The sequence below is a fragment of the Thalassophryne amazonica genome, chromosome 23 (assembly GCF_902500255.1).
Source record: "Thalassophryne amazonica chromosome 23, fThaAma1.1, whole genome shotgun sequence".
NCBI classification, from domain to species: domain Eukaryota; kingdom Metazoa; phylum Chordata; class Actinopteri; order Batrachoidiformes; family Batrachoididae; genus Thalassophryne; species Thalassophryne amazonica.
In genome coordinates this window covers 30347953-30368497 of record NC_047125.1, presented here as the reverse complement: position 1 = coordinate 30368497, position 20545 = coordinate 30347953, and the positions used below count along the sequence as shown (strand labels likewise).

Here is a 20545-nt window from a genome sequence, read left to right as displayed (position 1 = left end):
TTTTTTTTTTCAAATTTAATAAAAATAAACACTAAGAAATCACATGTACATACGAGTATTCACACCATTTCCTCAACACTTTGTTGATGCACCTTTGGCAGCAATTACAGCCTCCAGTCTTGTTGAATATGATGCCACAAGCTTGGTGCACCTATCTTTGGGCAAAAAAAAAAAAAAAGCTGTTTTCAAATGTTTCACAAAACTTTAGAAATGTTCTGTCTTGCAGTCAGAAACTTTTGACAGTCTACTGTCAAAACCTGGTAGTGCAGCTTTTATAAATGAGCTAAAATGAAAGTTTAGCACTTAACTAATGTTTCAAAATAGATTGTTATTTTCTCATTTTCATTTCTTTGCTATTATTTCAATGAGGAAAATATTGGGGAAATGAATGTTTACACTTCCTGGTTTCTTGTATTCATTTTGCATAAACTGTAACTTTTAGTATCACAGTCGCTGCACGATTTATCTCAGGGCCACAGCCAATGACGTCATTATTCCGAAAAAAAAACCTCCTTATGCGACACATGCATGCATTTTTAATTCTATTTTTCTCTCTATATATCTTCAATCGTCTGTTCCGAAAAAGTTTGTGGACTTTTAATTTGAAACCCATATCGTTCAACTTCCGGTTCAGTTGTGTCTGTTTCAGCTGCTTTGACAAGCGTCGGTATGGCAGGACAGATAGTCGAGCAACGAGCCGGAGCAGTTTGACAAACTGGGTCAGTGGAGCAGTTTGATGTGTCGGTGCTCCTCTGTGTTCAGTGCCTTGCTTAATGGGTCCTCGGTCCTGCATTAACAGCTGTCATTTGGTACATTTATGTGCGCTAATGAGCGCTGCTCTAGTTTGTATAAGAGATAAACTTTTTGCAGCTCAGTTCAATATTGCTGAGTCACTTTATTTGGGATTCTGAATAATATTGACGTTACAAACTGTTAAAGGCTGACACCTGGTGGTAAAGAGTGAGACTGCAGGATTAACAAGTTTTTAGATTGGAAAAAAAATATATCTCAGATTTTATATATTGTTTGTACGACGGAGTTTTAGGGCCACGTTGAATTTGTTTGGTTTTTTTTGTTGTTGTTGTTTTTTGTTTTTTGGACTTCGAGAATAAAGTCGTAATATTGCAATATTACAAGACTTTATTCTCGAAGTCTAAAAAAAAACAAAAAACAAATTCTATGTGGTCCCAAAACGCCGTATGTTTGTATATATTTTAATCTCTATTGAAATATTTAAACTTTTTATTACTTTGGATTTCTGACGGTTTCGCTTATATTTTGTTGCATTGTTTCGTATTTATCTTTCTTTTGTCCTATGGGCTGTTTTGTGTGTGTGTGTGTGTGTGTGTGTGTGTGTGTGTGTGTGTGTGTGTGTGTGTGTGTGTGTGTGTGTGTGTGTGTGTGTGTGTGTGTGTGTGTGTGTGTGTGTCCTGAATAAAGTATTTTAGTAGAGTTGAATCTTAGAAATTAAAGATGAATCTAATTTTTACTCCAAACATTTTTATATCCAAATATATATTTTAAGAGTCCATTTAAAGCAGTTTATTTATTATCAACAGTGTATCGTCCTTAAAATGATCCAGAACAGTTTAAAAAGAGCTCACATATTTTAGCCACATTTTCGCTCCTGCTAACCGGTTTAGAAAGTTTTTATCTCATTACAGTAAAATTATTTCTTGATTATATTTATTTATTTTAACAGATGTGCCCCTGGTGCTCCATCGTACTTTTTACTCGCTCTGTGCTCTTTTTTCCTTTGTGTCGTCACTCCTGCGGATGGTCTCGGCCCTGGTTCGGCTCCCATCCCTCCTGCTCCTTCTTTCCATCCCTCCTTATGAATGCTTTCTTCTTCAGTGTGAGCCACAAGAATTCACTCCCTCAAAATGCAGAGTCATCACTTTGACCACAGCCGTTTTATTTTTTAATTTTCACACCAATTTTTCCTCCCATGGCTCGTTTTTTTCTGTCACAAACCTCAAACACGGTTCTCCACAAACAAGTTTATTAAAGGCATTAAAATGTCCATTTGTCTCAGGAAAGCAAACATTTGAATAATTCTGGGATAATATGGAAATGTTTTTGATAAGCTTTGTGAATATAAAACTGCAAACAGATAAAAACTGCTAAACAATGTTCAATAATCTATGAACTATATATTCATCCAAAAATATTTATTAATCTTTGATTGCATTTTACTAAACAGAATGCAGTTTATTAATATAAATACATTTTATTAAACAATCTGTGACTACATTTTACTAAACAGATTGCAGCTACTAATCTGTGATTACATTTTACTAAATATGGTGAAGTTTATTAATCTGTGATTACATTTTACAAAACAGATTGCAGTTAATCTGTAACTACATTTTACTAGATAGGATTGCTGTTATTGTCCATTCGGCTGCTCCCGTAGTTTACTAGATAGGGTGCAGTTTAGTAACCTGTTATTACAGTTTATTTAATATGAGTGCAGTTTATTAAACGTGATACATTTTACTAAATAGGATGCAGTTTATTAAACTGTGATAAATTTTACTACATAGGGTGCACAGTTTATTAATCTGTGATTCAATTTTAGTAAATAGGGTGCAGGTTATTTATCTGTGATTACATGTTACTAAATAGGCTAAACATTTTTTTAAAACCATGATACATTTTACTAAATAAGGCGCAGTTTATTTATCTGTGATTACATTTTACTAAATAGGATGCAGTTTATTAAACTGTGATAAATTTTACTACATAGGGTGCACAGTTTATTAATCTGTGATTCCATTTTAGTAAATAGGGTGCAGGTTATTTATCTGTGATTACATGTTACTAAATAGGCTAAACATTTTTTTAAAACCATGATACATTTTACTAAATAAGGCGCAGTTTATTTATCTGTGATTACATTTTACTAAATAGGATGCAGTTTATTAATCTGTGATTAAATTTGACAAAATAGGGTGCACTGTTTATCTGTGATTACATTTTGTGAAACTGGGGTAGTTTATTAATCTGATCGTATTATTAAACACATTGCTGCACATTTTTATCCTCCTAATGATACATTACTTTTCAAATATTCCATCTTTAGCCTTGGGAAAGCATGAGTTTCATCACAGTAAAGTCACAAATTTGTTCAGACATTAATACTTTATGCTATTTTTCCTTCGATACTCGTAGCGGATTAAATTGTGTTGTTTCTCAGGGAATATTAAAACTACGAAAAGATGAGCAAATATGAATGTGAATTCATTGCTTTGTTTTATAATTTCCATTTCACAAAACTGCAATAATATAGTTGGAACTCTTCATTAGTTTTCACAACAGAACATCTCGTTAACAGAACATTCTTTAACCCCCCAAACACATATAAAACGATCAACAAGTTTTAATGAGCCAAACCACATATTTTAATAACTTTGCTTTGATGAGCATCGTTTGCTTTCTTACGAAAAGCAGCTCTCCAGCTTCTGACCGCTGCTTGACCATATTTACTGAACCACATTCAAACACGATTCACTAGAAGAGAATAAATTTCAGTGACACAACATAGGAAACGAATAACGCCACGAGACACAGAGGCACTTTAAAATACTATTATTATTAAATTATTCATCGACTCAGTGGTCCCACAAGTGACATTTCTTTGTCAAACCAACAAGTTTTCAGGCAGTTTAGAAAACGGACATTATCATGCAAGAATACACTTAATATACAATAAAAAAAAAAGTTTGGGCTGCTGTTTGATGTGTGGAGAAAGGAAAAAATAAATAAAAATACAGGGGAAAAAAAAACGTAAAAAAAAAAGTGGAAAATGCATGAAAAAACATTACTGCCACACAAGTTTAAAAACATTTGCTCCGTTTCATGTTTTAACACGTTTATACATTTTAATGTGCTGAGTTTTATTTATTTAAAAAATTGGTGTGGCAGCAAAAAAAAGTTAAGACGAACCACAAAACCTTCATAACCAATAGAACTTATTCAGCAGTTAACTAGATAAAACAGGAAGCGATAAACTGGTTTCCTCAAGTAGCATTGTTTTTTTGTTTTTTTTTAATAACCTGAATTACACGGGTGGTGCACGGAGTTTAAGAAACCGGTTAAAACAAGAACATAAATCACAACATTGCAAATATTCAAAATATCACTGTCGTGTTTGTAAAAGTCAGTGCTTCATGAGCAAATCTGAACATTTTGAGACGAGCATCTTGACAGCCAAGTTTCTTCTTTTTTTGTGGGGGGGGGGGGGGGGGGGAGGCATAATTTATTGCAATCTGTGGATCTGCAAGAAGCTAAATAACTGATCTAGTAATTTATATTAAAACCCAAGTACAAGCTGTCTTGAGGCCATTGATCTTTCAGGCGACATCTGTAACCAATGACAAAAAAATATGGCATCTATCCTACAAGCTAGCGGTGTTGCGTCCTAAAATTTTTATATAATTCCACTTTGATGAAGTCCAAACTTTTCCAAAAACATTGATAGTTTGCTATGGCACAGTCGATGACACACGCATTCCCTTCTACCAGCATGTTTATTATGCAGGTAATGTAGCTAGCTAATTATCCAAGGCCAGCTAGTAAAATGGTTCATCAAGTCAGCTAACTTCTTTACTTAGCATGTAGCTAGCTTGAAAACTGACTCAATGAGTTTGACGGCAAACAAATAATGTCTTAGTAGCTTTACGAAATAATCTAACCATGCAGTTGTGATGTTGCATATTTACATTTGACGGTTAGATTCCCGTTACCAAGGTTTTAGCTAGGTTGTATGGACAAAATTTCTACAGCCAATTTCCCTATTATGGTCACACAGAGGTTTAAAACACAAACAAAACAAAAAACAAAGCTGAGAACATTTCAAACGTAGCTTTGACGTACATTTAATTTTGTTCACCAGATGCTTGAACAAGCAAACAAAAAAAAAAGATGTAAACTGCGAATCTGTTTGGATACAACTTCAAAATATACAGTAAACGACGACTCTTCCAGGCCTTCCTGTTGCAACTTCACTTTATACATACATACACACACACACACACACACAACGTACACACTATGAACATGTGTCTTCTGTGCAAAAAAAAACAAAAAAACAAAAATGTCATTACGTGACACAAAGGGTCAGTGGCGTTTCAAACGTCCCACTTTACAACCACAAGTAACACTGGCACACTGAAAATATCGCATAGATTTTACTGAATGCAAACAAACATGGCAACTCTTATTCTGAAAAGGCATTTTTCAAAAATACTGACAAAGAAGTTAATGAGAATACATCGTCTTAGTGTGAAGAACTGAAAAAGTCTCCTATGATTCACAGAATGAGGAGATAAAATAATAAAACAAAAAGCAGCGTCACAGCGACATTCATCAAGCGACATTAATAACATCTTTGGCAACGTAGTGTGAAATAAAATAAAATAAAAAAAATAAAAACAAACTGCCTGACAGTTTTTACAGTACAAGTTTCAGCAACACAATCCAACGCCGGAGTCCAAAAAGCTAAAGCTCGGTATTAAAAAAAGAAAGAAAGAAAGAAGGAAAGCAGCAAGAAGGTGTCGATGTGAAAAGTCCACACTTTGAACCTTCGTTCCACTTTCACTTTAAAACAAGCTCTTCTTCACTAACGAGGTTTCAATAATAAACAGACGATCCTACTCAGAACTATCGTCCAAACTGGAGATGAAGAAGAACTCTGTCTCTTTGGTTTTGTCCATCACCATCGTCTGCGTTATTTTACCGAGCCGGACTCACTGGGTTCTGATCTTCCCTCCCCCCTTTTTTGTCTTCAACTCTCTTATTTTCTAATAGTGTCCGTATCCCATCAGCATTCCCAGTCCCAGTCCTAGTCCCAGTCCCAGACTCTCCCTCAGGCCCCTCAGTTGTTCTTCTCCCAGACGGATCTTGTCCTCCAGCTGTCGCTGCTCCACCAGCAGAGCCGCCTTCATCTTCACAAAGTGGCTACGAAAGAAAAAACAAACAAAACTTAAAAGTTTTTCTTCTCTCTCTCTGCATACTGTGGTTTATTCTACAACCACACGCTTTTAGACAGTTTACCGCCAGGCCACTGTTTAGGCTATAAATACAACGGCTCCTGAAAAGTGAAGTCAAAACGTCTCTGTCTCCCTCTGGTGGCTGATTGTAGTACAAGTCAATTTCTGATACGAGTGAATGATAATATTATTAACAGTGGTTTGTATTGATAAAGATAGAAAACCAAACCATTTTTTAAAAAAGTAAAACTCTAAAATTATACAAATTTGTTGAAAAAAAGTTCATTTTAAATATCACAAACTAAGTTAGAAAAGTTATTTTTAACTCCACTTGTCCAGTTGTACAGTTTGAAGAAGGTTTAACAGTATGAATGTGACATAACAACCTCAAAATTGGAAAATTTGGAGTCCGGGCAGAAACTTGAGTGTTAATTTGAGACTGTCCACTGAAAATATGCCGACAAAAGTCCACGTCACCGGCACACTGAACACTTTGTGTCGTCATGGGATTCTGCAGCCCACTTTGCCAAATTCAAATGTTTTATCTTGAAATTCAATCAAGTGTTTGCTTCTTTGTAACTGTTGATGTTTTAATATTTGAACTTTCATTGCTGACAACAAGAACAGAGTCCAAAAATGAGCAGGAAGGACATCCTGACTCTTTTTTTTTTTTTATCCATATGGAATTACTTGAATTTTCCGAGGAAAACCTCCATCTGTTCCTTTTGGACAGTGATCCCGAGCGATGACTATGGTGGCTCAGGCCCATGTTAAATTCTGCCGATGGTGCGGTTACGTCCAAGTTAAAGAGAAGACTCGAGGACTCGCCGTTACCTGTAGTCTCGGTGCTGCTCGGCGGACAGGCCGCGGGCCAGCACCCGGCTGACGGCCTGCTCTCTGCGGTCCACGTGGTCCTTCAAGTCCTGAGCCTCTGACAGCTGCCTCATGAGCTGGTGTTTCTTCTCCAGCAGGGGGAGCTGGAGCGCAGAGAGAAGGAGAAAGAACAGGGAGACTTCAATGTGAGCTCTGCTTCTGTCTTCCAGCGTCACTCCATCCCTAACTAACCCCGCCCACTCCTCCCGGGGCTCCTCACCCTCTCGTGATGCTCCGTCTCTGGGTCCAGTGTGTCCAACGTGGTCTCCACCCTCAGCAGCCTCGCCGACAGCGACACCAGCAGGCTGACCACCTTATCCAGGTCGCCCACAAACATGCGGAATTTGTCCACCTCGTTGGGCCTGCACACCGCCACCACCATCTTCTCCACCTGAGGACAGGAACAGGTTTGAGAGCATCGGCGCCACGTGCACCTCCGCCTGGACGATCCTATGTAAAGAAGATGGAGTTGCAGGAGCCCTCACCTCCTCGCCGAGCTGCGCGTTGGCTCTGATGTCGTCCTGCAGGCCGCGCTGAGCCTCTCTCAGCACTCCCAGCTTCTTACGGAGGCTCTCCATCAGCTGCTTCTGAGAACAAGGGAAACGTGTATCCGTCACGTCACGCGCTCCGCACAACTATGAAGGTAAGCGCTCAGCGCCGCCATTACCTTATAGGTCAGCTCGCTGTCCTCGTCCCTGCTATCGGCGAAGCCCTTCACGTGAGACAGCAGCTGAGCTCTGGCCGCCGACGTGCTGTAATATGAAGAACAGCTGGAGCTCGCGCCAGAGCGCCTGAGGGCGGAAAACTTTATTTTACTGACAGACGAAAGACAAAACGATTAAACACAAAAAAAGACTGAACAGTCTCTGTGTGGAGAATAATGGACACGTGGAAAATAAGTCCAACAGACAACAAAAAAAAAAAAAAAAAAAAAAAAGGAGGAGTCATGCGGGTGATTTGACAAGTGACAAAAAAAGGAATAAAAGCTGAACTGTAAAGAAAAAAAAAAAAAAGCATAAAAAATATTTCATACCTCCCTGATACTGTGCACCAAAGAGAGAAAGAGGAGAAGCAACAGATTAGTGACAACAACGTGTAACATCTTAGGAAACACAGCATGTGAAAAGTTTAATAAAATATTAAATATTGTGTATTTATATTTGCTGCGACAGACTGGTGTCCTGTCCAGGGTGAACCCCGCCTCGCGCTCTATGACTACTGGGATAGGCTCCAGCCCCCCGCGACCCTTAACTGGACTAAGCGGTTGAAGATGATGTTGTGTGTGTGTGTGTATATATATATATATATATATATATATATATATATATATATATTTATACTGCAAACAGTTTTTTCTTTTTTAATTTCACTTTTGATACTCTGTGTGCTTCTTACCCTGTGTGCTGCTATACAATGCTGCTGGAACCTCAATTTCCCTGAGGGAATCTTCCCAAGGAATCAATAAAGTTCTATCTAATCTAATCTAATCTCTAAAATGTTGCAATTGTTATAAGTAGAACTACCCGATTCAATTAGTTATTAATAAAATTAATTACAATTAATTGAATAAAGAAAAATTAATTTCAAAAGATTATTTTTAAAATTCAACTTAATTTTTTTTTTTTACATTTTAAAAAAATGGATGTCAATTTCCACCCACAAATAAAATAAAAATACAACTTCAATTAACACTTGTTTTTACCATATTGATTTTTTTTTTTTAAGTTTCCATTTGGATATTTGCTTTTTTCCTCATCTACACAGATGTTTGTCTCAGAGGGACATTGTCATTTAATGGATGTACATTTTACACATGGGGAACTGTGCCTGTTGCCACGGCAAAACAAAACCTGATGGGTCCACTGACATCAATAGGTGGGTTTTCATAACCTGCCAAATTGTGCAATATGAAGTAGGGAATTGAAAATGTGCTTCATGAAAACATCAAAAATAAAATATTGAGGAGGAAAAAAAAGAGTTGTATGCAAATTTATTTTTTTACAAAAAAAAACAAAACAAAACAAAAAAAAATACAAAAAACGCCATATTTTGCAAAACTGTAACAGAAACCATTTTCCCGGAGAGACTGAGAGATTCTTAAACCTTATAAGAGACAACGTAACCGGGACATACCTGTCCATTACCAGGACAACTGGGTTTACGGGTCTCACAGGAGCTGCGTTAGCTGGAATGACAGTTATCCCGAGAGTACATTCCATCCCTCAGTGGAAACGTTGTCATTTTGCTAACGTGTTTTATCAACATTCTGAAAATATCACCTAACTTTTGCACTAATCTGTAATGGAAACCTAACTGGAGACATGTTCGGCTCCTCAACGGTGTAATTACAGTGAAGGACTTCAGACTCCAGCGATGTTATCAGAAAGTGATTTTGTCTCATTTTCTGCACAATCACAGCTTTATAAAACACTGTGCTTGAGCTAATTTTGTTGTGGAGAAGGTAAGCCTTCTAAAGAGATCGGAATATGTCCGTTTTGTTGAGAAATGATGATTAGAAAACATCGCAAACTGGACTTAGAGGTCACTGCACTCATCCACGGGCTGCTCCTTTAGTTACTTTTTGAAAATATTTATATTTTTCTAAGATGAACTTGTTAAAAAATGGTCTTTCCTGTATGAGAACAGTCAGCTCTTGCAGAAATCGGATGGTCTGAGATTAAACTGCGACATGTCTGCCTTCCCTTTTACCTTTCCAAGCTGTCCATGTTGTGCTCCACGCTGGGGTCGGCTCCTCTCCAGCTCTCCGTGCCTGATTCTCCCTCGCTGCTTTGGGGGTCCAGCTCCTCCAGGCTCATGGCCTCCCTGCTGCTCTCACCCGTCCCCAGCTCCTCCTCCAGCGACTCGCTCTCCGTCTTCCTCCTGCCTGACGGCGGCCCCTCAGATTCATACAAAGTGTCAATGTCCGTCTCTAGCACTGTGACAGGCAATGCAAAACACGGGAGTTCACTGGTGATTGGCGGATCATCTACTGGAAGCCCCTCATCATCCTGGAAATCATCGATGTCCGTTTCCAAGGGGACGTCCAGTTCTGCCTCCAAGCTGTGCGCCGGACTTGTACTGAGGGTCTCCTGCGATTCAGGTCCCGGCTCCAAAGTCTTGTTCTCTTCCACAATGAAGGTGGTGTTGGAAAAGTCACGCAAGCCTTGACCCAAACGGAGCTGCTGGTCATAGTTCATGGCGAAATAGGCTTCAGGAGATAAAACGCCTCCACTTTCTAAAACTGGACTGAGCACCGGGTCGCTATGAACCCTGGGAGATGGGACCCTCTCCCACTCTGCTCCCGACCTGGTGCTGGTTTGCCGTTTCACCACTGTTGCTCTGTCTTGGTTGGAGCTGCAGCTCGCGGCCACATCGGCTAAACTGTGAGAAGAAAAATAAACTCGATAAGTTACTATTATTTTAACACATAATTTCACATTACTGGATGGAACAACTGGTACGCAACCAAAGAATTAGAGTATCACCTGCTCACGTTCGTCTCTGCTGGTAACGGTGGAGGTACACATAAGACATCCACCGTCTCACGCTGTCTGCTATATGTGCTCTTCAGGTCGATGTCCGTCTCTCGCTGGGGTGGAGCCACTGGCTTGAAAGCCCGTCTAGAACACATAGGACTCGGCGGGGCAATGGAAAACTGGCGTTCTTGATGGTAAATTTCATTCTGATTGGGTAAGACGTGGGAAAAGGACCGTTCCTGCATTTCAGGCTGGTTCTGATTGGGTGGTGTGATGCAAATGGCGTGTTCCTGCTTCTGTTTCTGGCGGGAACATGAGCAACTTTCTGAGAGTTGCCGTGGTTGTGGGGGGAGGCTGTAGGATCTCTGCCGCGACACGTCAGGGGGAGGAAATGATGAGGACGGGTGAGTGGGGGGCGTTTCTTCAGTGGTGTGGTGAGGAGTAGAAGAAGAAGAAGCATAGAACGGTGAGATGCACGTATGGTGAGATGCACGCCGGCGATGCAAATTCTCCCACTTTGGTGGTGGTGGTCTCGGGGGAGGCGGCATCTTCTTCCTGCTGGACTTGGCTTCACCTTCTCTGACGCCACCTGCTCCTTCCTCCACCTCCTTCAGGGTCTGACTCGTGGACACAGAAGCGGCTTGCGGCCAACGGCAGCTGCTACTGAAACGGAGGTCGTTTTCTGACATAGCTCGTCCTCGTAGCAAGAGCGGAGCCGGCGGTGGGGTAAATCCATTCCGGTCACTGCTGCTGTTCATCTGTCTGTTACCCCACTGATCCTGGTGGGGGTGCTGTTGATGCAGATTAGCGCTCTCTTGTGGTCTGGAGTCCTGCCTCCTCCAGTTTGGGGGATCCCTATTTTGCGGAGAAAATTAAATTTTCTCAGATTTATTCAATTTGCAGACCAGAAACAAGTCACTGTAATGCTAGCTGGTTTAAATCTACAGTAGCTACAATTAATTTTTCGCCATTTTACAAGTCGATTAAAAACCAGCATCTAATTTAAGAGTTCTATGAACTGCTTGAAAGCTCCTTAAAGTACTCTATGCTTGGTGTAGTACAGTTTAAAATCAGACGGTTTTGTCATTTTACAATGAAAAGCCAGTTTGAGGTATTTTACCATTCATTTGAAACCTTTTAACTCAAGTTCCACATTCAACAATATCGGTCCTAAACCAGTTTATAAATGCATCTTCAAGGGTTTTACAGCATTTTAAGCCAGTTCATGTTAAACTTTACAGAAAAACACGGCACATTTTCTTGATAAATGGAAATTATTGAACTAGTTGACTCAGTGAACAGAAGGCTGAAGCTCGACAGGAATGAGACATGGAAGTTTGTGTGGAAGAAAGTGGCTGAATTCCAGACTTCTGACTCCCACGTGGAACGTTGCACACCCTACATGCAATGTGCACGCCGACTACCGATCGTTTATCATTACGGTCGCTTCTGCAGCACTGAGAGTTTGTTATACTGAAATCAGCGTTGAGCGGGTTTTCCGCACAGCATCAAATCCCTCCACATAAACACCCGAAAACTCCGGCAGAAATTTGATTAAAACCAGAGAAAGATGGCAAATTATTGTTCGGACAGATTCTGACAAATGAAGGAAAAATCTCACCTCTCAGTCAGACTGTACTTCCTGCTGAGGTTGGTCACTTCCAGTTGCCGGCCTGGACACATCTGTGGGGCACATGTAAGAAAACACACATGGATACACATGCACGGCGTGCACAGTCCTTTTAAAAAGCCTGGTCTTCATTAACCAAAATACATATAACCTAAATATTGTGCTTGTTTTTGCTGCGCTGAGGTACCGCTGTATCTGAGCCGTGTATTTCACTGATGGGGTTTCCCAGTTTTTGGAAAGTGGTGCTATGACCAAACAATACAAGAACGGACACGTTTTCTGACAAATTATGCAATGTTTATGTTTTGGGTATGTTTAGAAAATAACATTTTCTCAGCATCAAGTGACGAGGTTGCAAACAAGATGAAGGTCCCAGGTTCAAATGAGGTAGTGCACCCCCTAATGGGACACGTTGGTCAGGCTGTGGTTCAACTGTAACCCAAAGCTGTTATTATCGTTGATACAAGTGTCCCATGTTGTTGCCTAATTCTCCCAATTCCACAAACTGTTTCAACAATCCGCAGAATTACAAATGACAAGTTCAAGCTTCGAGCACAAGCAGGACACAAGGTTCAGCTTCAAACCAACCGTTTAACCATGCAGTTTTGGGGCCAAGTGACCATTTGGCTCCAACAACAATTGTGGCTACTTGATCCCTCTGTGGGTCCAAGTTAAAAAAAAAAAAAAAAAAAAAAAAAAAAAAAAACTAAGATAGGTTTCAGTCCCTGTTGGTCATTTCGGTTCATTCCAAAACCACAGTCTGATTTCAGTGTGATACCAAGATCATCTTTCAACCAAAAACAAAGCTTAGCTAAAGGGTCCTGTGAAAGAACGCTTACGTTTTGTAAACATATTTTTTAATTTAGACAATTAGGATTCTTTTTATCGGTTATTAAAAAATTGCTTAGTCTCTTAAATTGGGGGAAAAATACATAGCTTGAAAATTTTGAGGCAAAACTACTTTAGTTTGACAAACTGGTTAAATCCAAATGGTGGACAATTTACAACAATAGACAATAAGGAAAAATCCAGATGCACGTTTGTGTGCACACATCCACCAAGGGCCAAAAATAAGGCATCTTACTCCAAAACAAAAACACATTATTAGTACCACATACCATCACTCCATCTTACTTTTAATCAAGACATACAACAGATGTATAATAGTTTAGACATTTTTGTCAAAATATCCAGTGGTTCAACACTGAACAAAGTGATTAATCTTACATGTGCACCTTAATAATTTAAATCAAATAACTGACTTTTTCAGTATCTGCACACAAAGAAAAGCAAGTTTCAGACAGACATAACTAAAACGTGACTATTAAATTAATTATTAATTATAAAATTAACAGCAGTGAGGTGCAAATCCACTGATGCACAAAAAACCCACACAGGTTCCAAACAACAAGCAAATATTCAACTAGAACAACAACAAAACAAAAATGGTGACACGTTTTAACAAGACACCCGTCTTCAACACTGCAGGTCTTCAACCACAACAGAATAGTTGCTGTCCAAAGATGATTCACAATCCAAGACACAGGGCAGGTCTCAAACTGAGGCAAACCACATTTATGAACACGATGTGTCCCTTGAATGTGCGCTTAAATATAAAAACGTATTTCTGAGTAAGAGCTCTTACCTCAGTAGGTGTATAGCTCCTTGCTGGGTATCCCTGAAGCAACGGTTGTTGGGTCTCCAGAATCTGCGACGGGGTATTAATCGGATAAAAGCCAGGTGGAGGGTTTCGACTCTGGGAGAACACCTGAGACTTGGTCTGGAACGCTTGATGTTTTTCTTTGATGTCAGAACTGCTGTAGAACTCCTGATGTGAGGCGCCCAGATCATGTGTTGCTCTCTCGGGCTGTTTTTCTTTTTTCAGTTGCTCCCGCTCTCTTTCCAACTCCAGCTCTTGCTCCCTTTGCATTTCCCACTGCCTGACTCTTTCTTCTCGTTCCCTTAACTTTGCTCTTTCCATCTCCAAATCTCTTTCTTCCCTCTCTCTCCATCTCATTCGCTCTTCCATCTCCTGATCCTTCACCCGTTCACCGTCTTTCTCTTTCTCCAACTTCCCGGTAGTGCTCACAGACCGCTGCCTGATTTCCACAGTGTTGGGAAGCAGAGGAGTTTCTTGCTGAAATAATCCCTGGTAGGAGTATCTCCTTTGGGGTTGGTGCTTGCCGAACTCTTCTTCCTGGTCCTCGGAATGGTTGACTGGATTCTTCTGCCTGCAACTCGAAAGCCCAGAAAGAGTAGACACGGATGAACCTTTACTCGTCTCCTCAAAAAACTTCTTTCTGTCTGCAAATGGGAGAATGTCAGTCTCTTCAGCACGAGAACAGGAAGAGGAGCAAAGGTAGGAAGAGTTTGTTGTGGTGAAGGCACAAACCCCGTGACGGGAGCCGGTGGTACCCAACACCCTCTCATCCAAAACCTCACACCTGTCTGTTTCAGGCTGGAGTTTATGCTCAGGGGTCCAACGCCAGCGACGGGCTTTGCCAACAGGTGCTGGTTCTTCCACAACTCTGACGCCAACACCAAAACTGGGAACACCCGGGTCTAGAATCTGGACAGACCTGGATATGTTGGGTTGAATCGTCAAGACTTTGTGGGCTGATTCATTTGAGGAGTTTGATTTTTCACCAACTTCTGAAATCGGGTCATCTAATGGACTAATGGGCAATGGTAATGCAACTTTAATGCTTGTTTCCTGTGCTCGTAGGTCTGGATGTCCCCCCTCCTCTTGGAGGTCCGAACCCTCTTCCTCCCGAACTGTCTCCCCGCTACACAGCAAACCTCCTGGAGTACGGCTCTTCTGAAGCTGGGCTTTTTTCCTCTGGATTTCATTTCGGAGGTTAGTAGCAAATCGTTCACTGCGGCGCCGGTTCCGTCGATGGTGTTTTGATGAGACTGACGTCTTCGAGGCTACCTCATCTATATCCCGTTCTTTTCCTCCACTTTCCCCTCTTCCCAGGTCTCTCGGACTGTCCAGTAAAGTATCCACACTGGCAGCAGCAGTGATAGGTTCAAAATGTTTCTCAATTGTCTGATCAGACCCCAATGATGCAGTAGGGTCCCCTGGTACACTCACAGAGCGACTCCAAAGGTGGTGATGCTGGAGAGGCGACAGAGACCTTCCATTTACTCTTTTAACTACTTCGATCCGCTCACCTTTTTCTCCGCTATCACTTTCCCCAACTAAACTCTTGGTTTCTGGGGTCAAGAAGCAGCTGTTGTTATATTTGCTCAATGAAGCACAAGTGTCATTGTGAGAAACATCTTGTGCACAGAGTCCAGCATTGGCGTCTTCTGTCATGGGGTGGAGAGGTGAACAGGACCACTTTCCACCACAAGGGAGCAATGATGAATCTAAAGGTTTTGAAGGATTATAAGGTTCCAGTGATGCGTTACCATCGTTCAACTGCAACAGCTGTAGCTGCGTAGCAAAGAGCTTCTCAGGAGCACTGTGCCGGTGCAGTCGTGCAGAAGAACGCATAGTGTAGGAATGCACGATGTGAGATTGTCCTTGGTCCTCAGCTGAGTGCTCTGCCAGTAAGGAGCCAGAACTAGAACAGGTATCGGGGTCTGTGGAAGCCCTCGCTGGGTCGGGGAGGTGACAGTGATCTGAGGTGTTCTCTGATTTGGAATCTTCACCATTATTGATCGGTCTAAGTTCTTCAGTGTGATTTTGGATACAGTTTGAGTCCAAGTTATCCTCTTTGAAATTTTGAGTTTCATCACCAACTCTCGACTCAGGCAAGCCATTATGAGTTCCTGACTCGGGAGTTAAAGAGGGTTTCTCATTGTCACAGTAACAGGAAATAGTGGAAGTTTCTACTGGAGCAGAGAAACAACGTTTGTTAGCAGTGTGAGGGCAAATCTGGGTTGCCCTGAAACTGTCCTTTCTAGCAGGAGGCTGAGGAGGACTTGACTTCCTTTCTTCTCCTCCTCCATTTGTTACCATTTCAAAATCTCCTCCTCGCCTCTCTTCCTCATAGCAACAGGATGAAGGTCTTTCTTTTACCTCAACGGGTCTTGGTCTCGGCCTGGTTAGCGACCTGGATTTCAGGACAAACTGCTGAGCCTCTAAAACCTCACCAGATGAAATCGGGGCATTACCACTGGGGTAGCCTTGAAGACCTGGCCCAAGGTTATGAAGCAAGTTGTCCATTGAACCGTCTTCACCGGGCTTTAGTGGCACTGTCGCATAGTCAGAAGTGTTTGAGCTCGCGGAAAAGGAGCTGTAGGCGGAGTCTCTCTTGTTGTTGAAGATGGCGGGGTCAACAGGTGAATTCTGGTTGTCGGAGTAGGGCTGCGTACTGGGTGTGGGTGTGTCCAAACTCTCCATGGAGCCTAGAGAACTGCTTTGGTCGGTAGAAGAGTAAGGTCTCGACAACTGATCCCACTGCATGGACAAGTCACTGCAGACAAAGACGGAGACAAAGAAGAACCACGTCAAATGAAGCTCAGAGTTCTTTCCATCAAGCTTTGCATAATGACAGGAACAATCAAAATAACAACGGTGGGGAATTTCAAAATCCACAAACAATCCGCGGGGTCACCAGAACTCACCAAGGTGAAAACCAGAAGGATCAACTTAGTTCTTTCTACTCACAAACTGTTCCAACCTCAAGCTTCAGTTCAGAAACTAGCAAAGAACCAGGGGAATGTCAAACATTTACTGTCTTTTAAAGGATTTCTGGCCTCAAGAGGATAGTAAACTCTACTGTAAAATCAATGTCAATAATTCGGTAGCGGGCTGAGATTTACCCCTTCACACAAGCATACGTCGCTTTGTGTTCTTCAACTGTACAGCTGGGAAATCTGTTTGCTATCACTGCTGAGCTAAAGGTCCACATTGGCCCCACACGTTTTAAAGGAAGCACCTTAAAGCAGAGAGGGCTTTCCTCCTCATCGACTCCCACAGCCGGCCGGGAATCAAAATCTCCACATCATCCCTTCGTAGCTGATATTTTTAAAAAGACAAACTACAATATTTTTTTGAACAGCTGAAATGATTTTATTAATCAATCAGGTGACCGACAGAAAAATAATTAATATTTTAATAAATGATTAATTCTTTACACATTTATCAACTATAGTGTCTACTGTTGTCCATCTTGACCAGGACTCAATGGGACCTTCGTGGTTAAATTAAGGGTTCATAAAATAAACTAATTATAGGTTAAAACCTCTTGAAATACAAAACTTGCTGGTTTTATTTCAGTTTTAAATCACTGTAAATTGAAGAACAGTTTGTCAAAGTGTTGCTCTGCACATTTGAGGACTTTACTTTGGGTTCTGAGAAAAATTCATAATGTGATTATTCACAGGTTGCCATTTTTCCCCTCTGAACCAAGACTTGACTCAGATCCTTTTTGTTTTTTTGTAGTCAGTTTCAAAGTGGCAGCTTCAGGCTGTACAAAATGTCCCTCTGTCTTCCACAAACACAGTTTATTGAATGCCTTCCTCTCTTTGTCCACATGTTCTGGGAGTCACATGCCATTGTCCAGAGGCATGCTGGGAGCTGCCTCCTCACCAGATCTGAGTTTGTGTGATGAGATCAGATGTGAGGAACTGTGGGAACACAAACGCACGCGCTTCCATCCGCACCAAAAGAGGCAATTAAATCAAATGACATTAGACCAGCAGGCATTGTTTAAAAAAAAAAAAAAAAAAGAACCGCAAACGGCACCGATACAGTCACGCTGACAAACAAAAAATAAAAATACCATTTTTAATTGTGAGTCAACTTACAGACAGTTGTTAGTTCCTTTTCTTCTTCTTCTTCTAAGGATTATAGACAGCTACCAACTAGTTCTGTTCCTACAACTGTACATAACAGTTTCTTTGTTTTCACCCCAACTGCAAGTCCTGCACCTCAATGGAAAATAGTACAATCATGGCTAAAATCTGGTGGTACTCAACATATTTCTTTTGTGCAGCATTAAATTTATCAAGTTAAAACCACTGAAAGTAGAAACATGATAATGTTATTTTACAAAAATTGAGAAAAGATGGAATCTATATGCACACCCCACATTTCCCCAAGATGTGTCACCAATATTTTAACAAGAGTCATCAGGAGATGACATATTCCCCCCCAGGTCCCCACAAATCAGTAATACAAAGTGTCTAGGGATCACCCAAGTACAACCTTAAGCTAAATATGAATGAAGTTGGTCAACTGGTTCTTGAGATACCGTGCTAACAAGGGTGGCAATGACAATATCTTGAATATCTCGCTGTGACCTTGAAATTCACCACAAGGTCACTGAAATTGACTGGTGTCAGGGGATCACCTAAGTACACCCTTATGCTAAATATGAATGAAACTGGTCAACCAGTTGTGAAAATAGACAAATGGACAGACAGACATGCTTACTGCAGGGGTGTCTTCACATACTAAATGTGTTTATTTTCTGGGCCAATTTCTCTCCTAACATAATGCCACATTTGCTTCTTTGTCTGACTGTTTCAGCTTGAAATTCAGTCAAATATTGTCACGTCAATCATTCAAGGCTTCAAAATTGCACCAACAATCGCAGAATTTTTACATTTTAGCACAATTTGAATTCAACAAACTGTTTAGTTTCAGAGATTTTCTTTTTTAACAAGGAGCCCAATAAAGTTATTTTGATGAAACGTCACTATTTTTAAGCTTTGACTTGGATGCTTTTCTTGACAAACATGTTCAGGATACAGTGGTCCCTCGCTATAATGCGGTTCACCTTTCATGGCCTTGCAGTTTCACGGATTTTTTTTTAGTCCAATTTTGCATGTTTTTTTTGTTTGTTTGTTTTTTACAGCACATTGTGTTCTGCGTCATCAAGCAGGGAGGTCGCAAAGGGAGAGTACGCGCATTGTGTTCTGCGTGTCTGTTTATAAGAATCTTCTCGCCCAGAAAAAAAAGAGCAACAACAACTACCCATAACTGTGTTTTCCACTTGGAAAAAGACACCTGCACCGAGGTGTGACTCAGTGGAAAAAGGCGCGACAGCGGAGCTGCGCCAGTACGAAGAGGCGAGATCAGAGGAACTGTGAAATACTGGTCAGTCACTATTAATCATTTCTTATGTGTCCAACCTCATAGGTTGATCGTTAAAATTACATTCGTTAGTTCTAAAAGCCATCATATTTATTTATAGGAAAACAATCTATTTTTATTTCTCAAACAAATGTTTGGGCCTGAAAACAGGTTGGTCTTATTTGTCTACTAAGGTTTGAACTTTGAGGGTGTTTACACGAGAGAAAAGTGAGAAAATGTTAATGCCTGTTTGAGAAAAGTGTATAAAGTGTGTAGTGAGGGGTTTTACAGCCTTAAAACATCTATAATAATTGTAAAAAATAACGCTGACTACTTCGCGGATTTCGCCTATTGCGGGCTATTTTTAGAATGTAACTCCCACTAAACGAGGGACAACTGTACACAGTTAGCTTAAGGACATTTGGAAATAAAGAGATCTGACAATTATTTCTGTATTTTGAAACAGTTTCTGGTTACAATAAGTGATTTTTTTTTTTAAGTTAACATAGCTTTCATACTTCCCCGTGGTTTATGGTTCTCAGAACATTAATGTCAGAAAACAGTTTTAGAAGCCATGAAAATGAATATATTTTCTGTTTTTACTGTAATGAGGTGTAAAAATGCCAACTTTGATGGGGATTATCCAAACACACACAGGTTTTCAGTGTGATTCATCACGAAGTCCTTTTCTGCACGCTGAGCAGCTCATGAAGAATTCCCCTCATTCCGTCGCCATCCATGATGTCTTCAGGTTAAATCGAGCAGAGTGATTTCATCTATGCCGCTAAAAAAAACAAACAAAAAAAGAACGCCCACCAGAGCCAGACACATGGACAAAGTCAAGAGGGGCTTTTTATTGGTTATCACCTGGGAATGTTTGTATAGAAGGCCACAAATAGACAGTGCTTCCTGCAGGGGCAGTACTGGCGTTACACAAGAGTGAAGTCACCCATTTCCTGATGATTGTTGACTTTTGGTGACGAGTCACAGCGAACAAAAGTCCCAGCAGTGACGTAAGATCACTGTACATGAATCATGAATCAGACTGAGTGCATGACACAGTCAAGGTAAAACTACATAAAAAAATAAATAAAAAAAAAAACTAGCACGCCAAGGGCCCTGAAGGTTACCAGCTCAATTAAAGCACAAGACAAAATGGTCATTTTCAGCATAAAAATGGCCGCCATTTATAAACTAACAAATCTACGCAAATGATTTTGGGATGGGAACAAGGTCAATGACAAATATTGTGCCCTTGTTAAATTAAAAGAAACGTTATCAGACAGTTTTTGAGAAAACTGGGCCCAAATACCCAAATTGGCTGTTTTCGGCATAAAAATGGGCACCATTTCCAAACAAATCTATGACTATAATTTTTTGAGGTGAAATATATTAACGAGCCATATTATACCTTTGGCAAATTAGAAAAAAGTTAAACAGTTTTTGAGAAAATTGCCTTTAAATGCTCAAAATGGCTATTTTCTGCATAAAAATGACCGCCATTTCCAAACAAATAAATCTCCAAATATGATTTTTAGACAGA

General features: G+C 40.5%; 1 protein-coding gene across 1 annotated transcript in view; it reads right to left on the bottom strand.

Moving 5' to 3' along the window:
- Positions 1-4864: 4864 nt before the first annotated feature.
- Positions 4865-20545, bottom strand: part of shroom4 (shroom family member 4) — a 65073-nt gene continuing 49392 nt past the window's right edge. Inside the window, exons 5-13 of the mRNA XM_034165088.1 lie at positions 13618-16396; positions 11964-12025; positions 10352-11197; positions 9576-10247; positions 7534-7657; positions 7352-7453; positions 7087-7257; positions 6828-6970; positions 4865-5961 (exon numbers count right to left, since the gene is read on the bottom strand). Of these exons, the coding sequence (XP_034020979.1) occupies positions 5805-5961; positions 6828-6970; positions 7087-7257; positions 7352-7453; positions 7534-7657; positions 9576-10247; positions 10352-11197; positions 11964-12025; positions 13618-16396 (5056 nt within the window). The 3' untranslated portion in view covers positions 4865-5804. The remainder of the gene's footprint in view (positions 5962-6827; positions 6971-7086; positions 7258-7351; positions 7454-7533; positions 7658-9575; positions 10248-10351; positions 11198-11963; positions 12026-13617; positions 16397-20545) is intronic.